Source organism: Ursus maritimus (assembly GCF_017311325.1).
Source record: "Ursus maritimus isolate PB19 chromosome X unlocalized genomic scaffold, ASM1731132v1 scaffold_X1, whole genome shotgun sequence".
Lineage (NCBI taxonomy): Eukaryota > Metazoa > Chordata > Mammalia > Carnivora > Ursidae > Ursus > Ursus maritimus.
Window position 1 is genome coordinate 110,244,873 of NW_024423319.1, and position 18,200 is coordinate 110,263,072.

Below are 18,200 nucleotides of genomic sequence, written 5' to 3' on the forward strand. Positions count from 1 at the left end.
AGATACTCAAAAGGCCTTGACCCTACCTCTAAAGAGTAGTAAATGAATATATATTTTAAGTTAAAATGTTTGAAGTATGTATGCATCATTTTTAAATGATTCTCTACTTAAATTGCCTTTTTCAATTAACAAATGCATAGGAGGTCCCAAATGCACACTAGGAATAAGAGGGTTTTGCAATACAGAAAATAAACTGTATGTCTCATTTCATATTACACTTTAAATTCTTCAGTGGCAGAGAAGAATGTCCCTCAATATCCATTCTTCCCTTAGCCCACAGTAGTACAATTTGTAAGTGGATGCATAGGTGCTCAGAATGAAGAGTACATTTCCTCTCTGCCTTGCAGTTAGAGTGGCCATGAAACTAAGTCCTGGCCAATGGGATGTGATAGCTGGTGCCTGATCTTGACCTTAAGAACAAGGGCCACATCCCAGGAGTGGTAGAGCAGAAAGGCAGAAGCCATCTAGGCCTCCTATGGCTAAGGAGCAGAGTTACCATACCAGGTACTACCTACCTTTCTATTTGTATGTGTGGAAGAAGGAAATTTCTATTTTGTTTAAGCCACTATAATCCTGTATCTCTGTAAAGGGTAGGGGGTTGTTACAGAGATACAGAGATTTTCCTGCCCTCTTGAGACTCTTTGTTAACTGTTAGGCACTACCACTGATGGGAGGTCACCTTCCACTGAAAAACCACAGGGTCAGGGCAAGAATCACAGGCCTGCGGGGACACAATATGGGAGCTCTGGTAGCAGCTCTGCCACTTATCATCAGAGAGATCTCAGACATGACAAATTACCTGGTACACAGAGGTAATTTCCCCATTCGTTCATATTAAATTGTTTTTAATCGTGAACCATCACCATGAGCAGAACAGAAATAAAAAAGACAAACTGAAATAGATCTGTCAGAATTTCATTATTTGGCAGTGAAAACTGCAAACTGCATGATTATTCTTGACAACTAAAAAATAATATAAAGAGGTTCTGATTTTTACAGCAATCCTTTTTTATAACATTTTAATGAGTATCAAATTTCAGTTTAATTTTGGTGGGGAAGGTCCCTTAGGAAAATACCTAAATTGACACAGGAAAAGAAACCTTAAGGGGCACGTGGGTGGCTTAGTCGGTTAGGTGTCCGACTCTTGATTTCAGCTCAGGTCATGGTCTCAGGGTTGTAGGACTGAGCCCCGCGTCGGGCTCCACGCAGGGCGTGGAGCCTGCTTGGGATTCTCTCTCTCCCTCTTCCCCTCACCACCCCCTCAAAATATAAAGATCTGTCTTCTTTTAAAAAAAAGAAAAAGGAAAAGGAAGCTTTAAGCAGATTTTGGAAAAGAAACATAAAACAGTGTTTTAAAATGACAAAGAAACTTATACTCTTCAAGTTTTGCTTGTAATGAAGTTACTACATCTATTTATTTTCATTAGAAAAATAATTTGTAAAGGCTGAATTAATTCAAAAGCCACATTCCTGGTCCATCATCTTGGCAACACTGCTTTCTATTTTGTGATGATGATGGTGGTGATGACACTGTCATTTATGCCACAGAAAGCAGCTGGCAAACATAACCCTCTCCAGTGTTCACCTTCTTTAGAAAGCCTTATCTTATAATTTAGAAATTCCTCATTTTATCATGTAGATTCCTACAAAGACATGTACTCAAGAAGTGAAATTTAATAAAAGTAATAATTTTTACTGTTGGTTAGATTATAACAGGAAATCAGGAGCCACATATTTATTCATCAAGGAAATCTCCAAAAAGTCCATCTGGCTCCAGTTTATCCTACTCTTGTTAAGGTAATTATTTCAGTTTTAGGCAATTATCAACCACTGAAGGGCAGCTGCCCTCAAATAAATTCAAAGACACATGTATTGATTACTATAGCATACACTTGCCCTTAGGCCACACATCATTAAAATTGTCACTAATAGTTACCAATTTAAAAAAAATACTAAAGTATGCAGACAATTTGAACTGTGTATACTTTTCTCCTTTTCTCCAATGCTTCCAATCCGTTATTTATGGCCTCATCTACCTCTCCTCAAGCCTTACCGTATGCCTCCTGGTACATCTTCTTCCCTTAAAGCCAAAGCACTGGCAATTCACAAAAGGTTGCTCCATGAGCCCACTCATTTGCCACTGTAGGTCTGATTTAGGCAGCCATCCTAGGCTTGCAGGCTGCCTTACACACCTCTGTCATCCTATGTCATCACTGTCAATTTACTTGTCTCTCCCTCAGAGGCCTTGCCTAGGTTTAATTTAAATAAACCAAGTCTAAAAATTACTTGTTGAACAGAGATTCTAAAACATCAGAAGCCAAAGTAATTCACTGTTGGAATGTATGATGATCTCTGTATATTTAAATTGCACAAAATACTTCAATAGATTTCAGGGCTTCTAACGATTATGGATAATAATTTCATTTTTAAAATACTAAGATTATGAGTACATTGACAAATCACATGAGGTAATAATGCTTCCTTGAATATTGTCAGAAACAACCCTAAATAAAAGAATCAGGCAGGGGCGCCTGGCTGGCTCAGTTGGTAGGGCGTGCGACTCTTGATCTCAGGGTCATGAATTTGAGCCACATGCCGGGTGTAGAGATTACTTTAAAAAATTAAAATAAAAGTAAAAAAAAAAAAATAGAATCAGGCAAATCTCCTGATTTAATTAGTGACTTACTTTTTCAACATACTCAAACACCAAGTACAATTTCCCCCTCCGACGAAAGGCTTCCTTCAGCTCCACGATGTTTTCCTGCTTGAGAGTACGAAGCATTTTAAGCTCTCGTAAAGTCGTTTCCTTGACTTCTTCATTTTCTAGAATGTAAACAATGGTGAATAGAGTAAAATTAAAGCTTTCAAGCTACTGTTCAAAGAATTCTAAGAACAGTGAAAACATACCAATTTCACTTTCCACTTCGAGTACTTCTGCATAAGAAGTTCAAGGATGGAAGATTAAATATCACATTTTCTTGTTGAAAGGATCAAGAATTAGCATCTTACAGAAGAAAACGCTTACTTGACCAGCATGAACCTAATTTTCTGCTTGTGTTTTCTTATACTCCGTTTTGTAAAGTATATGTATAAACACAGACTGACAGATACGACAATTGAATCCACTGTCATTTTCATTCTAACACTACATACTGAGAAAGAAGGAGTTTAAAAGGGTAAGAAAGAATCAACTCGATCAGTGTGCAGAGGAGCCTCTATGCAGCATCTGTAGCAGCTGAGGTTTTTAACTCTGGCCTGTAGTTTTGGCTTTAAAGAGCATTTTATTCTTCAGGCTGCACGTGAGTCACCTCAGTGAGCAGAGGTCACTTACCAGGCAGCCACAGCACAGCTCATAGTCAAGTTGCAGGAATTTCTAAGAGTGTCTGATCTCTCTGAACAGCAGCTGCTATAGGTCCCTGCTGTCTTCCTGTGGCATGTCCATCTGTCCACCCCAGATGGTGTAGCCGTACTGGGATGGAGAACTTAACGCTGAACCAATATACCCTTCCACATCATCAACTTCACTCATGATAGCCCCCACAGGCATGGAGAAGGACAGAAATCACATTAACTCTAATGGATGAATTGGCAGGGGAGTAGGGAAGGTAATACTTTATTTTAAATGAGTTTTTACGATACCTTCAGATTTAGCCTAGAAATTCTAACTACCATGTTTACATATACACATACATGTATGCACACACATGCACACACACACACACACACACACACAAGAATACAGGTTCATAATCCTTTATCTGCAACTTCAAAAATCAGTCTAAAAACTGAACACTTTTTCGAAGTTTACGGCAAATCTCTTTAGAAGTAAAACCTGAACTGGCACGAGACGACTTATATACTTTGTTTATCCCACTTAGTATGAATATTCATATGTTTGCTTCAGAAATAGTACCTGATTACAAGGTGCTAAAGTAGCATGCCATATTTCCATTCTAAACTCCAAAAGTTATTCTAATTTTAAAACACATTTGTCCCCAAGGTTTGGGGTCAGAGTCAAAATCCTAGCTTGAGAGTCTAAGTTTTGTGATTCTCAGGTTCAGTCATATCTAACTTCCCTCAGGTTCAGGGAAGAAGAAAATGGAGTTTGGGGATGAAGGTGATAAAGAGGAAAATGCCTTCTAGGGAGAAAGGCTTCCTAAGCAAGATACACAAGAGGAAAGGGGCTGAATCTTCCCTACAAAGGGGGATGGAAGATTCTAAATCAGGTACCAGAAGTACTTCTCAGATTATTTTTTATCCCAGCCCATTTCTCAGCCCCCGTTCAAACTGAGTTTAAAGAATAAAGAGACAGTAATAAAAGCAGGGGCTTTGTAGCACCAGAGTATCTATAATAAACAGGGAACATAAAGTCAACACTCCTTTGTGAACTGGTTACACAAGTGAAATATTCTCCTTACTTCAGGAAAAAAAAAAAAAAACTGTTGGGGAATGCTGGAGCAGAGATCAGAAAAGGACAGAGAAAGATACCGCCTATCAGAAAGCAAGAACTAGCAGTAACAAAGGCCAACAGTGATATAAGCAGTGAGCCAGCCCAGTCCACACCAGGGGGTCAACTGGGAACTGGGGACTCACAGGGAACCCCTGTCAGGGGAAAAGAACATGACACCGAGGGGGCCACCTGGCAGTAGGGGGAATGTACGAGATGTGATCAGGGGACTTCCCAAAGTGGCTTAGAGGATTGTGGTGCGATAGAGGTCCAGCTGTTCTGCAAATTGGGGTTAAGCCAGAGAAGTGGTGTTTTGTGATTTTCAGAACAGCTAAAACGTAGGGAACGCTAAAAAGTCTTTACTGTTGTAAGGTAGGTTCACTGGCTTCTCTGCTATCCCATCTGGGTTACTTTCAAGAGTGGGATAATCAAACTAAAGTCCACTTATGTCTAATACACAGAATGCCACACAGGTCTCAATACAAAGCAAATGATCTTCTAACAAGGAAATAATACAATAGAGGCAAATATACTGATTACTCATGACCTGGTTCCTGTCCACTTTTCCAACCCCATCTCATATCCTTCCTTCTCCTCCCTCATGTTAGTCTTTTAGTCCCCAAAATAGCCCCAACTTTGTTTTTTCAACCTTAGGGCCTTTGAACTTATTCCCTTCACCTAGAATTTGCATTCCACAACCCAGACTCCTTACAAGGCTGGCTCCTCTTCAGGTTTCAGTTTAAATAGCATTCCTCACAAGCTTTGCCCAGATCACTAAACCAAAGCAAGCCTCCATCCCTATTATTCCTTATCACACTACTCTGAACTTTTCTTTCGCAGACCTTCTCACCATTTTTATTTATAGATTGTTTTGTTTACGGGTGGCCACCCCTGCTAAACCAAGAGCTCTCAGAGGACAGGCCTAAGGTCTACTGTTCAACAATACACACTCAACCACCCAGGACTGCACCTGGCACAAAGAAGGGATCAATAAATACTTCTGACACAAATGCTTTCACTGGTGCCATGAGGAAATCTTCAGTCATATGTGGCTAGCTTTCATTCATGGGAAGCAGCAATGTGATGGCAAGCAAGAGGCGCTTCACCCTTTCAGTTTCGAGTACAATGCTTTCAATCTCGTCTCTAGAAGGTTGAGAGGGCAGCTTTTCAGGCAGTAAGACAAACTAAATTTATTTTCCCCTATTCATCTCTATGCCTGGTTGTCTTCTACAATATATGATTATAAAATATGGAGCCTCAAAAAAACTACAAAGTACTAAGGGTCAAGAACACATATATATTTAACCATTCATTAACAACATCCATAAGCTCTGCTGGAGCTGGGTACAAATGAATGTTGCAACCAAATCAAAAGTAAATACAGCTGGTACATGTTTTCTAGTCAAATGCTTGGTGAATTCTTGGCACCCGAAAAGCAACTGAAAAAAGGGAGCTTTGTATTACTAACAACTTGCAGCAGTTTCACTTTGCTGACAGATAGAGCCACCTCAGAATGCCTGAAGTAGAATGGCTTTAGAAGAAGGAATGCTGGAGTAGGATTTGGGAGACCTGGAGTTTGGATCCTGTTAATGAACCAACACTGTGAAATATGATGTTGGGCAAGCCACTTAACTTTTCATTCATAAAATAACTAAAAACTGGGCACCCTCCCCACCTACACACACCCTAAAAAAAAAAATCCCGTGGCTTTTTCCAAATCTAATAATCAATGATTTATTTCCATTAAAATCTCATTGATTATGAGCATAAACCTCACTGATTTTTGCTACTTTGTTATATAGACATCATTCAAATCTATACCAACTCTACATAAAAATGGCTAAAGAAAGAGAAATGAATCTTCAAAAAGCAGCTCACAAAATCACCTAGCATATGGGGCCAAAACCACCTAATTTGAGCTGCCTATCTATTTTAGGAAATAAAGGCTTCTCTAACGTATGCTTGTCATAGATATTAAAAGTTGAAGTAAGCACTTTGGCACTAAGAATGTAATGAATGGGAACAGGCAGGAAGTGGAGTTATTAATTCCCTAAGTGCAAGCAAAATGCACACTCTTCATTACTCGGTCTATTCTATCATTTTTGTTTCTCTAAATACTTTCAAGGCTCTTGGCTTACCCTATAGGACAAAACTGTGGCACTAAATGATAAGATGATGGGATAAAGCAATACACATTCCACTTACATATGCTTCTCATCTCAGGTTCAGAAAGTAGCCAAGCTCTTCAGCAAGGCAGTTTTTCAAAGGTGACAGCACAGACTACTGACATGAGCCCAAAAATCCCTGCCTTCCAGTTGAAATAATCCTGTGGATTCTTTATTTAGGCTAGGCTTCTCCAGTTTACAAATGAAGAAACCAAGTCTAGAAAGATCAACTTCCTCAGGGTGAGTGAGGGGAATGCCACACTGAGTAGCACACAGGCACATAGGCAACATGGTGTAAGGTATTGAGCAAGCTCTAGAGGATGAGTCAGAACACCCAAGCTCAGGTCTGCACTTTGCTACTGCTTAGCTGAGTGGCAAAGCAACATGGTATGGGTAGAAGAAAAATTCAACAAAAATTTTGAGGTCTGCATCTTCCCCAGTTAATTACACACTAGCTATGCAGCTTTGGGCCTTGGATTCCTTGGCTGTAAAGTGGAGTTGGACTTCTACTAGAGGATTCTGAAGGTCCCTCCAGCTCTAAGACCTGGTGCTTCCATGCAAGTCCTACTTATGTGCATGTTGATGGACCTGGTCATCAGTTACCAGTGAGGGTGTTCAGCTTAGTACAGGCAGCAAGGGCAGCAAGTCTGACAATGTTAAATTCTTTTGAATGATGATTAAATGGCAGTGTAGAAAAAGGACGTTAAGTAAGAAAAAAACAAAGAACTAACCTACTTTTAGCTCGCCAGTCAGGCAAGTTAACACACTAAAAATCAAGGAGGGAGATTCACTAAAGTAAAAGAAAACAATTTTTAAGGGGAAAAAAAAAATCACAGGAGCAAAAGAAATGCAAAGTAAGTAATAAAAAAGAGAAAAATCTAAAGATGAGCAGAAACTCTATTGTAACTCTATTTTTAAAGAACTGTGGGCTTGGAAAAGAAATCCAGAAATAGCTGTAACCTACTTTATGAAATCACAAACCTGACATTCTTGTATAGCCAAAGAGGCCCCCCAAAATGGACCTTTAAATGGGTACAATGGAGGGGGGGGAAGCCAACCCATCTTTGTACAAAATTATAAGGGTACCATACTTGAGTCTGGTTGCCCTGACTAAAGAAGGAAAACCAACAAGAGGGCAATTAACATGGCCAGGGGGGTTTGAAAGGCGGTACCGATATCATATATTTCAAAAAAGATGAAAATCCTCAAATCTTCAGCAATGAAGACCAGGTAGAGCACAATAGAAATTTATTAAATTATGAAAGGTGCAAATGTTCATCAAATCCTAGAAGAATTTCTGAAGCTTGAAAGAGATCCATTCTGGACATTAAAAAGGAAGTGTGGTGAAATCATGACTAGCCGGAATGCTCAAGCTTAGTTAATTGAATTCTCTGTTTAACCAAAGGTAGGGAAGTTTGTTTTAAGGCCTCTCTTACAGAGAAATCAGGTTTTTTAATTTAAGGACCAGAGACTATGAACTCTTGTTTTGTACCATTATATAAAATGAGACCAGAGTTTCCTCGATCCAGAGATCAGGATAGAGCTTTCTAAAGTCTGGGTAAAAATAAGGATGAAATGAACTGGAAGAAAAAAGGGAAGACCAATTAAACATTTTCTCATGTTTAAAAAGAATAAATGGGTCCATTCCAAGAGAAAAAATATTTATCCACAGAAAAGATAAGCAGGATATGAAATGCAAGCCATTTTATTTGATATAAAAGCAGAGGCACAACCTAAATTCCATCTGAACTATGGACTGCTATACAGCTCTCCGAGAATCAGCCTCCTTGCCATGTACCAAGGCCCAGTGACATAGGGAGGATCCTTCCTCACCCCGTCACCTGTACTTTTAGGGAAAGACTAAAAAATCCTAAAAAGCAAAAGATGTTGTCACACCAGAAGATCCTAATGTATGTCAAAAATAAATCCTAGATCACAGGACCTCCTCAAGTAAAAGATGAACCGACAACGTTTTTAATTCTTGTTAGTTCAAATCTATGTAGGCTAAATCACGGCTCTTAGATTATTCAATAAATTAAGGATGGCAGACATTTGTACATGTGTGTGCATGAGAATGATCTTCCAATAGTGACAGATTACCATCTGAACATCAAATCTTACTGTACAAAATTGGAGTTATAGGAAGGGTAGATGAATTAGGCTAAATTTATCATTATACATAGTCCAAAAAATATCTTTCAACTAAATCATTTCTAGTAACTTTTTGGTCTGTGGTCATTTTTCTCTTTTCAGAAAATCCAAATACTAAGTAGAACTAATTCTATGAAGACTCCTGGTTAATTAGGTGTTTATACTTAATGTTTCTCTGTGGGAACTTACATTAATAGACAAATTCATAGGGGTGACTGGGTGGCTCAATCGGTTAAGTGTCTGACTCAGTTTGGGCTCAGGTCATGATCTCATGGGTCATGAGATCAAGCCGTGCTTTGGGCTCCGTGCTAGGCCTAGAGCCTGCTTAAGATTCTCTCTCTCTCCTTCTCCCTCTGCCCCTCCCCCACCACTCACATATGTGTGCTCTCTCTCAAAAAAAAAGAATTGCCTAAAACTCTACATTGATGATGATGAATAAAGAAGCAAAAGTCATGAAAACAAAAAAATATTAACTAATGAAGAGATCTCAGATAAAAATTTCATCACTCACACAAGTCCTCCATTTTAACATGAGTTATGTTAGTATGTCAGTCTTTCAAACAAAATCATAGACTAAAGACACTGATAAATGATCTGACAGAGTTCTAACAGCTAATAACTAGAGAGTAAAAAACTGATGAGGATGAAGACAGAAAGACGGGGACAGACAAAAATAAAGGGAAAACTGACAAAGCCTTTGGTGTATTTTTTTAATGAGCCTCTTTTTATTATGTAAGTCATTCATTGACTTAATCTACAGTTTTACTGTAAAAATTGTCCATCTCCCAAAAAAGTAACATTTGATTATTTTTTCTAAGAAATTGCACATAGTTGCTATTATAATCTAAATTGTGTTGGGGCGCCTGGGTGGCACAGCGGTTAAGCGTCTGCCTTCGGCTCAGGGCGTGATCCCGGCGTTATGGGATCAAGCCCCATATCAGGCTCCTCTGCTGTGAGCCTGCTTCTTCCTCTCCCACTCCCCCTGCTTGTGTTCCCTCTCTCGCTGGCTGTCTCTATCTCTGTTGAATAAATAAATTTAAAAATCTTAAAAAATAAATAAATAAATAAATTGTGTTAACTATAAGATAAAGTAAACTTATTTTTATAATTTTTGTTCCATTTTCCCAACTTAATTAAAGTCCCAGTCTAACCTTTTATTTACTATTAAAGTTTGGTTCCCATTTTAGATTGGCATCTATTATCCTGGGATAACAAGGACAGCTTGAATTAAATAGTGGTCTACCTTAAAATGTAGTTTCAAAAACATTTTATACAAATTTGTGGATATATATGAATTTAATAAGAAAATAGGGCATGATAACAATCTTCTAAACCTAACAGAAGATCATATATACTCTCATAAAATATCCCTTGATATCATCAGTATGAAAATACTTGACTAGCTTGAATGCAAATCAGACCAAGTTCAGATTCTATTCAGTGTAACAATGTTTTTACAGGATTATTTCATGATCTTCACAAAGATTTTTAAACATTGGGTTTAGAAAATTCACTATCATCAACAGAATATTTTCAGAGTAACTAATAAATGAGATTAATGAGAGCTATATGACAATAAGGATATTATGATGAAACTCTATTTTTATTAGAATTGTCCTGACTGAAATTTAAGGTGATAAAATGGTTCAGAATTAAGTGGTTTCCACAGGGGTTGAATGGACATTCTCATGTGTACTGAACTACCTATGTGCATTTCACATTCCAAAAGGATTGTTCACCACACACATTCCCTTACTTCTATTAAGCAAGATTCTACTCAGGTAAGAGGAAAAGGGTAAAGGCAGAAAAGAAGAGTACAAGATCTTCCAGGGACAGCTGAAAACAGTAGGAAAGTGTGCCTAAAACAGAACAGGAACTAAAAAGTTACAAATAATTCCATGTCTTCAGATTCTATCACAGAAATGTTAAGGAAGTATTCCTCCAGAAATATATATGGGCGTACCTACAAAGGTGTCCATCTGCAAGGTGGATGGGTGATAAGGCTGCATGTCCGTAAGGTAGGATAACTGATAATGGTCTGGCAGAGATGAGGGCAGAGGGGATTCATGCTTTGTCAGCACACAGAAATGTAGGCTGAGCAAATGTTTCCTATAATGTCTAGACTATTCATACACTTTCTGGATGCCACACCTAGAAACGATGTCTCTTGCCTCAAAATTATTCAAATTCATTCAGGTACTGACTTCTTTCTTTCTTTCTTTTCTTTTTTAAAGATTTTATTTACGTATTTGACAGATAGAGAGCACAGTAGGGGGAGCTGGACAGGGAGAAGCAGGCCCTCCGCTGAGCAGGGAGCCCCATGTGGGGCTCGACCCCAGGACCCGGGATCATGACCCAAGTGGAAGGCAGATGCCCAAGCGGCTGAGCCACCCAGACACCCCAGGCACTGACTGCTTTCTACTCCGTTTTACTGCTATATATTTACAGGTCTTAATTCTACTAAGCTTCCTGAAATTACCCACACCTGATTTACCTTCATGTCTCTTACAGCACTTGGCTCAGTGCTCAATAAATTTCAACAGATACGCTATTGATTACCACTCTAAAGGTATCAGCACACAGGTACAGACATATTGTTTAACTGAAGTTAAGAACTGGTATGCACAGAACAGAGATTGTGAAGAATATGGCACTTCTGTTGTTGTTTTTTTTTTTTAAAGCAATGGCATACATGACCTAGATTGTACTGCCTATCAAAAACTTCATGACAATTATTATTTTTGGTGGTAACCGATGCTTGACAATGTGCCTTACGAGATGAATGCACAGCCAGAAGTCTTTACACGAAGGCAAAGGTTATGCTTTGATCTACTGTTGCAACCACTCTTTTTAGATCATCATTTGTCTCTTGGCCACCTGTGGTTAGCCCAAAGCCACTGCTCAAAGAGCTCATTGCCAATGGTCTCAGAGTGGACTGGCCTGGGGCTATTGTTTCCTGTTAGACTTCAGGTACAGCATTTGAAACAGGTTTTTTTTTTTTTTCTTTAGAACAAGCGAAAAGCTTTTTTTTTTTTTTTTTTTTTTTTTTTTTTTTTTTTTGCCTTCTCTTTAAGGCTGGCAAGAAAGTGGCTGCTAAGGGTTTCCCAGATGATGTGATGTGCTCCACATAACCAGCACATGAGAGGTGGGTTATATCAAATACTACTGAATCTACCCCCAGGATTTTGTGAGCCCTTTTTATTATTTAATGTTTGCTAAGTGTCTAAAGTAGGAGTGATGAAACTGTTCACAAACATAGAGGCTGGTGTGTTACAGTACTTAGTCAATGTGTGCTGACAGAGGTAGGCTACGACTGTTATTGTCATACTTGCAGTTAGATAGGAAAGTTAATGCTATGCCTCTTAGCACTATTTTTCACAAAGCAGGTTATGATTCAGTGGTAAAAATCAATGTTATCTGATGCCACAAATAGGCATTTATGTGAATTTATATGAGCAGGAAAGAACAGAAAATGAAGAACCTCACGTTAGTGTAATAGTTTTGTGACATTTTTGCTTCAGTTATATATAGGACATTATGTATGTAGATACTGGATTAGAATGTAAAAAAATATTTCTGTGGGTCTCTGTAGAAAAAAAAATTGGGGAAATGCTGCCTAGAGCTTCTGAAAGGTCAGGTGTGCCTTTGTGGTAAATTTTTCTACTTGGCTATCTTTAGATGCCCAATAGTCTAGATTTAAAACCTAATGAACTACTGAAATGCTTTATTTGTTTATATTTTGTAGGTTACTTTTTTTTTAGTGCTTTATTTTAAATTTTCTTGCCCAGCATAGGGTAATTTTAATGCTCCATCTGAAATGGTCTGGATGTAACCAAGGACTCCAACTATGGTATTTCTTCTTGAAAAGCTTTTATTCTTCCAATGAGTTATTTTAAATATAAAATCACTTTCTTGATACTATCTACATACCACTTATTCTTGTATTTCTAAATGACTAGAAACCGGAGATCACAGTAACCAATACCAAAGCCCTTCAAACAGCACTTACTATTTGTGTGAACTCACAAAAGTATTTATTTCAAATCAGCTTTCTCATTTTAATAATATTTAGGAATAGCAGAAATAGCATGCCTTCTACCCAGCGTTTGAGGCAAGATTTCTACAATGCTGACTGTACCTTAAAATATAAGATAAATTTTCTAATATAATGAGATACGGAAAGATTTACACAGAAGGAGCCAAATGTTTCAAAGCAAAGCATGATAATACATAAGTTACACTCACTTTCTGAGATGGGGACTTTAACATTTCAGGAACAAAGTCTAGTTAGCTAGATGCCATCTCTTCCACATTCTATTCACAAAGACTAAATACAAAAAGGAAAAATATATATATATGTATATATATATATACCTTCGCTGTCCTTGAATTTCTTGATTGCCACAATTTCATGTGTTTCCTGCAAAGGAAAAAAGAGGCAGAAAGTCATTTTCCAGTGTTTTTGAAATTGGGAATCCCAATTGTCTGGGGGTATATTCAGGGACAGAATAGCAAGAAACCGGAGAGTAAATAAATAAATCCTCTTCTTTCCCAGCCCCTCATTCCCTGGTTCCAAAATTCTCCTTCTTACCACCCTACAGACATTTTCAGAAGAGGGGAAAAAAAAAAAGTAACGGGGAGAGAGAAGGTGACCAAGAGCGGAGATGGTGATAGACCATGGACAAACCAGAAGTGTCGATGACTTGAGGCTACACAAAAATGCCAGGATGACTGACAATATAATATACCATCATCTGCACTTCCTTCTAAACTCAGGGACACATTTTAATTGGGCTCCTATAGCACAGAAAAGGCTTCTACAATACTCGGTAGTTGATGGTAGCAGAATTCCCCTTGAAAGTCTCCTCCCTTCACTTAACTTTTCCTTACAGACCTATCTAGTTCACTAGTTCTCCCCTACTGATGGTCATTTCAAACCCAAAGAGAGACAAACATCTGCTGCCAAATACCAATCACTACCTCCCCTCCTGCCCTTCTTTCACTCTCCCGAACAGAAGGAGTTTGTGAGCAGAAACCTACTTTAAACTGAAACATTTCAAAAAAGATAAGGGCTGGAAAGGAAATGGAAATGCTCAGAACTAAGCACCATGAGGTTAAATAACTCATGTCTAATTCTGGTCTATAAAAGGAATAAAAAAAAGCTTTTGGCAAAATAACATATAGATTCTTCAAAGCCAACATGTTATATAGAAAGGTCTTCTGAATGACTCAGGTCTGCTTTTTTGTACTCTAAGTGGGTATACTTTGAGATCTGTAGGAGCAAATCTTTTAATAAAAGATTTTCCCTGCATCAAAACAAAGGATTTAAAAATGCACACAATAACAGGCAATAACCAACAAGGTACAAATCATTAACTTATTAAAAATAAACACTTTAGTTGTTAATAAAAGCAAAGGGGGTTCATGAAAGCGGGGTGGGGGGGTGACCATTTTAATTCTTATGCTCAACAACAAACCCTGAATCGTAACTAGGTCTGTAAAATCAAACCCTTTCTGTTTCTCACCTGCCCCTTGAAATAAGAAGAAAATATCAGCTTTCATCTTTGTTATAGGGAAAAAAAATTCAACTGAAAGTGCTATAGGCTACTGAGGAAAAAGGTTCTTAAGAGTATTACATTTTTGTTGTTAATGGAGGATTGATAGAATTGTAGAGTACAGACAGCTTCTGGGATACAATTTATTTGTACTCAGTCTTCCAGGTACTTTCTGATATTGGAAGTGTTTCATTATTGGGAAGAAATAACTGCAAATTCAAAGTGATATGGGGGATGATCAGCTAGAATATTAGTACAGGTAGTAGCAGGTAACTCTGCTAGGTATGCTACTCCCTCTTAACACAGTGATAACCATTTTCTTACTCTGCTCCTTTTCAAAAGGCTCTAGCCAGCAACCTACGAATGGCATAAGAGGAAGAACAAACACTATCAGGAAACTTGGCTCCAGGCACAAAGAGGCAGCATGATATGCACCCAGAAAGAGAGTAAAACTGCTCACATTTCAGGGCACCTGGGTGGCTCAGTCAGTTAAGCATCTGCCTTCGACTCAGGTCATGATCTCACGGTCCTGGGATCGAGCCCTGTGTCGAGCCCCATACCGGGTTCCCTGCTCAGCGAGGAGTCTGCTTCTCCCTCTACCCTTCCCCCTGCTCTCTAATAAATAAAAATAAAATCTTAAAAAAAAAAAACTGTTCACATTTCAGCTGAGAGATCTTCCAAGTCATGTTTCCTCCCATATTGCACTCTAAACGGAGTCCCAAGGCATCTTTTTTAATTTAAATTTAATTAACATATACTGTAGTATTGGTTTCAGAGGTAGAGGTCAATGATTCATCAGTCTTATATAAAATACCCAGTGCTCATTACATCACATGCCAAAGCATCTTTTTATTGCATCCTAAGTGTTAACTTTGTCTGATTTTACAAAAGCTCTTGCTTATTAGTTCAAATTCACCCATGATAGGACTACAAGTTTACATTTACAACAAACTTATTTACATCATCTTAAAGAAAGAAATTGATTAACTTCTGGCATCTCACAAATAGAATTCATTGTATAAAACAGTTGCCTGAAAATGCGTGAAATAAAATGAAACGTTTATTCTTTCATTTATCCTTTCACCAATACCATGGAACTCCTGTCTCAACATACACACACTCTCTCTCTCATTCACTCAATGCAGTTTATATATTTACTTAAAGAATGAAGCCAAACAGATGAAGTTTTCTACATAAAATTAATTCAATGTTTAGTGGAAACTACGTGCATTTAAGAGCAGAAGATGCTAGAAAGAATTTAACATTTCACTTTTATTCAAGCTGCTTACAAAAATAATGCAAACTCATTAAAGAAAACAAAATATAAAAGGCATAGCCCTTGTTAGCATTTTGGTTTATATTTTCCTAGTAAATTTTTCTCGAATTGTAATAGTAATATTGTGTATGGTGTTACATGTTTTTATTTCACTTGATACTGTATGAGAAAGATTTTAACCTGTCATTACATAATTTTTAAAATCATTATTTTTTAATGGATTGTTTAACTGACAATGAACATACTTTGACATCTGTGTCTTTATTTCCATAGAGTAAATTCTGCAGGTGATGTATCTGAGTCAAATGGTACGAACATTAAAGGCTAGTAATACTGCCAAAACGGATATCCAAAAATATATGATTTCACAGTTCCCTTCAGCAATATATAAGAACACCCACCCACTCTTTAACCATAGCCAACAGGTGAGTTCAGAGAAGTTTCTATCAACCGGTTAAGTAAAAAAAAGTCTACTAAGCTTAATATTTTTCTTGATGATTCATGGATGTGAACCTGTTGCCAAATTTTGTTACAAATATCTTCCCCAGATTGTTGTGGTCATTAAATTATTTAGGGTTTGTTTGTTGTTGAATATAACGTATAATTACATAGTCACATGTATTGATATATGCTTTATGTCCACTACTTTTGTGTTCAAAGTCCTTACTTAGCCTGAGTATGGTTATATTCATCCACATTTATGTCTCAATATTTTAATGATTTAACTTATTTCCTTAAGTCTTTATCCACCTGTCATTTGATATATGACATGGTGAGGGAATCTATGTTTAATATAGTTCTAAATACTTAATCAATTTTCCCCATACTCTTTACCATGGATTTTTAGTTCTTTGTTGTACCTTAGCATTCTTACATATATGCTCCAGATTTTCTTTCAGAGCTTTCTGGTCTAGTCTACATGATTCATCTGTTGATTCTTATGTTAGAACCAATTTAAATTATTATGACCTGTTTATTTTTTATTTATTTTTATTTGAGAGAGAGCACGCATGAGCAGAAGGAGGAGCAGAGGGGGAGGGAAAAGGAGGGGGAAATAATCTTAAGTGGACTTTATGCTGAGCCCTACATGGGACTCGAATCCCACAACCCTGAGATCATGACCTGAGCTGAAACCACAAGTCGGATGCTTAACCTACTGAGCCACACAGGTGCCCCTACTGTGACTTGTTTTAAATTAATCTGGGATTATAGATCCTGGTTCTTCTTTTACCATTTTGTCAAATTTATTTTTGAGAATAGATTTGGCTGTTGTTTTTAATTTATAATTATACACACATGAGCAATTATATGTAATCTATATTTCTTTATGTATTTTATTGGCTTCAGTCTTTACCTCTAGTCCTTTTCTACTGTGGTTTTCACATTTTTTTGTAGAGCTCAATTTGCATTAAGTTTTTGTTCAATGTGCATCTTTGAGTGGCTTTCTGAGGAAGTACCTTATTTTCCAAGTCATTACATGTGTGCAAGTCCTCACACATGAATGGCAACTTGGCAGGCATAGAATTCTTGGGAAGGCAACCTTATGTTCTCCACCATCTTCAGGATCCCTGTAAAGCTGTATGCACTGCAAAGCCCTGGAAAGTGCCACTCACATCACAGACATTGCAGGTTTGTATGTTTATTAAAGCAACTTTCCAGCACATAGGAGTAAAAAGCCTGTAACAAAATCCATATACTACTTCTTCTCTATACACTTTTTTCTCCTTCCAAGAAGAAAATGAAGTCTGAGGACAATTTGATTTTTGTTTCAGCATGGATAACTTTGTTTCTACCTAGATACTATCAGGACTTTTCCTTTTCCTTGGAATAAAAATTTTAAATTACCAGAATATATCTAGAAGAGAGTGGGGTAGGGGTGGGGGTTGAACTAATATTATCTGGAAATCAATGAAATTAGAAAAGTTTTCTTCTAGCAACCTTAAATGTTTCTACACCTGTTTTCCTAATATTTTTTACTAGATACCTTATAACTTTTTTTTTTTAAGATTTTATTTATTTATTTGACAGAGAGAGAGAGACAGCCAGCGAGAGAGGGAACACAAGCAGGGGGAGTGGGAGAGGAAGAAGCAGGCTCCCAGCGGAGGAGCCCAATGTGGGGCCCGATTCCAGGACTCTGGGATCACACCCTGAGCCGAAGGCAGACGCTTAACGACTGAGTGACCCAGGCGTCCCGAGACCTTGCAACTTTTAGGTTGGATCTTTCATAGTTGCTTTGTATGTTTTATTCACTACTGCATAAGTGCCTAGAATAGCAGGCACATAGTAGGTTCAATAAATATTTCATGAGTGAATTAAACAAAACTGCTACATCAATTTTTTTCTTTTACTTCCTCCATTTTAGGTTTCTCTATCTTATTTCAGCTGACTTTGACTTCAGCAATTTTTGCCTTGTTTCAGCTTGTTCTCACTATAGAGGTCATATCCTCCTGGCTCTCCTTCAGGAGACTGCATCTACTTGTTACAAAACATCATTTTTAGAACTATGTGTTGCTTCTAAATCTTCAGAACAATGTTTTCTTTATCTTCCCATGTCTTTTCATAAGGTACACATCCCTGCTTTTTTTTTTTTTTTTTTTTTTTTTTTT

At 37.7% G+C, this 18,200-nt stretch overlaps 1 protein-coding gene across 4 annotated transcripts in view; it reads right to left on the reverse strand.

Moving 5' to 3' along the window:
• Positions 1–18,200, reverse strand: part of CDKL5 (cyclin dependent kinase like 5) — a 201,818-nt gene that overhangs the window by 50,637 nt on the left and 132,981 nt on the right. For all 4 annotated transcript variants that reach the window (XM_040633783.1, XM_040633785.1, XM_040633795.1 and 1 more), the window contains 2 exons: positions 13,138–13,183; positions 2,687–2,823 (listed from right to left, as the gene is read on the reverse strand). In XM_040633783.1, the coding sequence (XP_040489717.1) occupies positions 2,687–2,823; positions 13,138–13,183 (183 nt within the window). The remainder of the gene's footprint in view (positions 1–2,686; positions 2,824–13,137; positions 13,184–18,200) is intronic.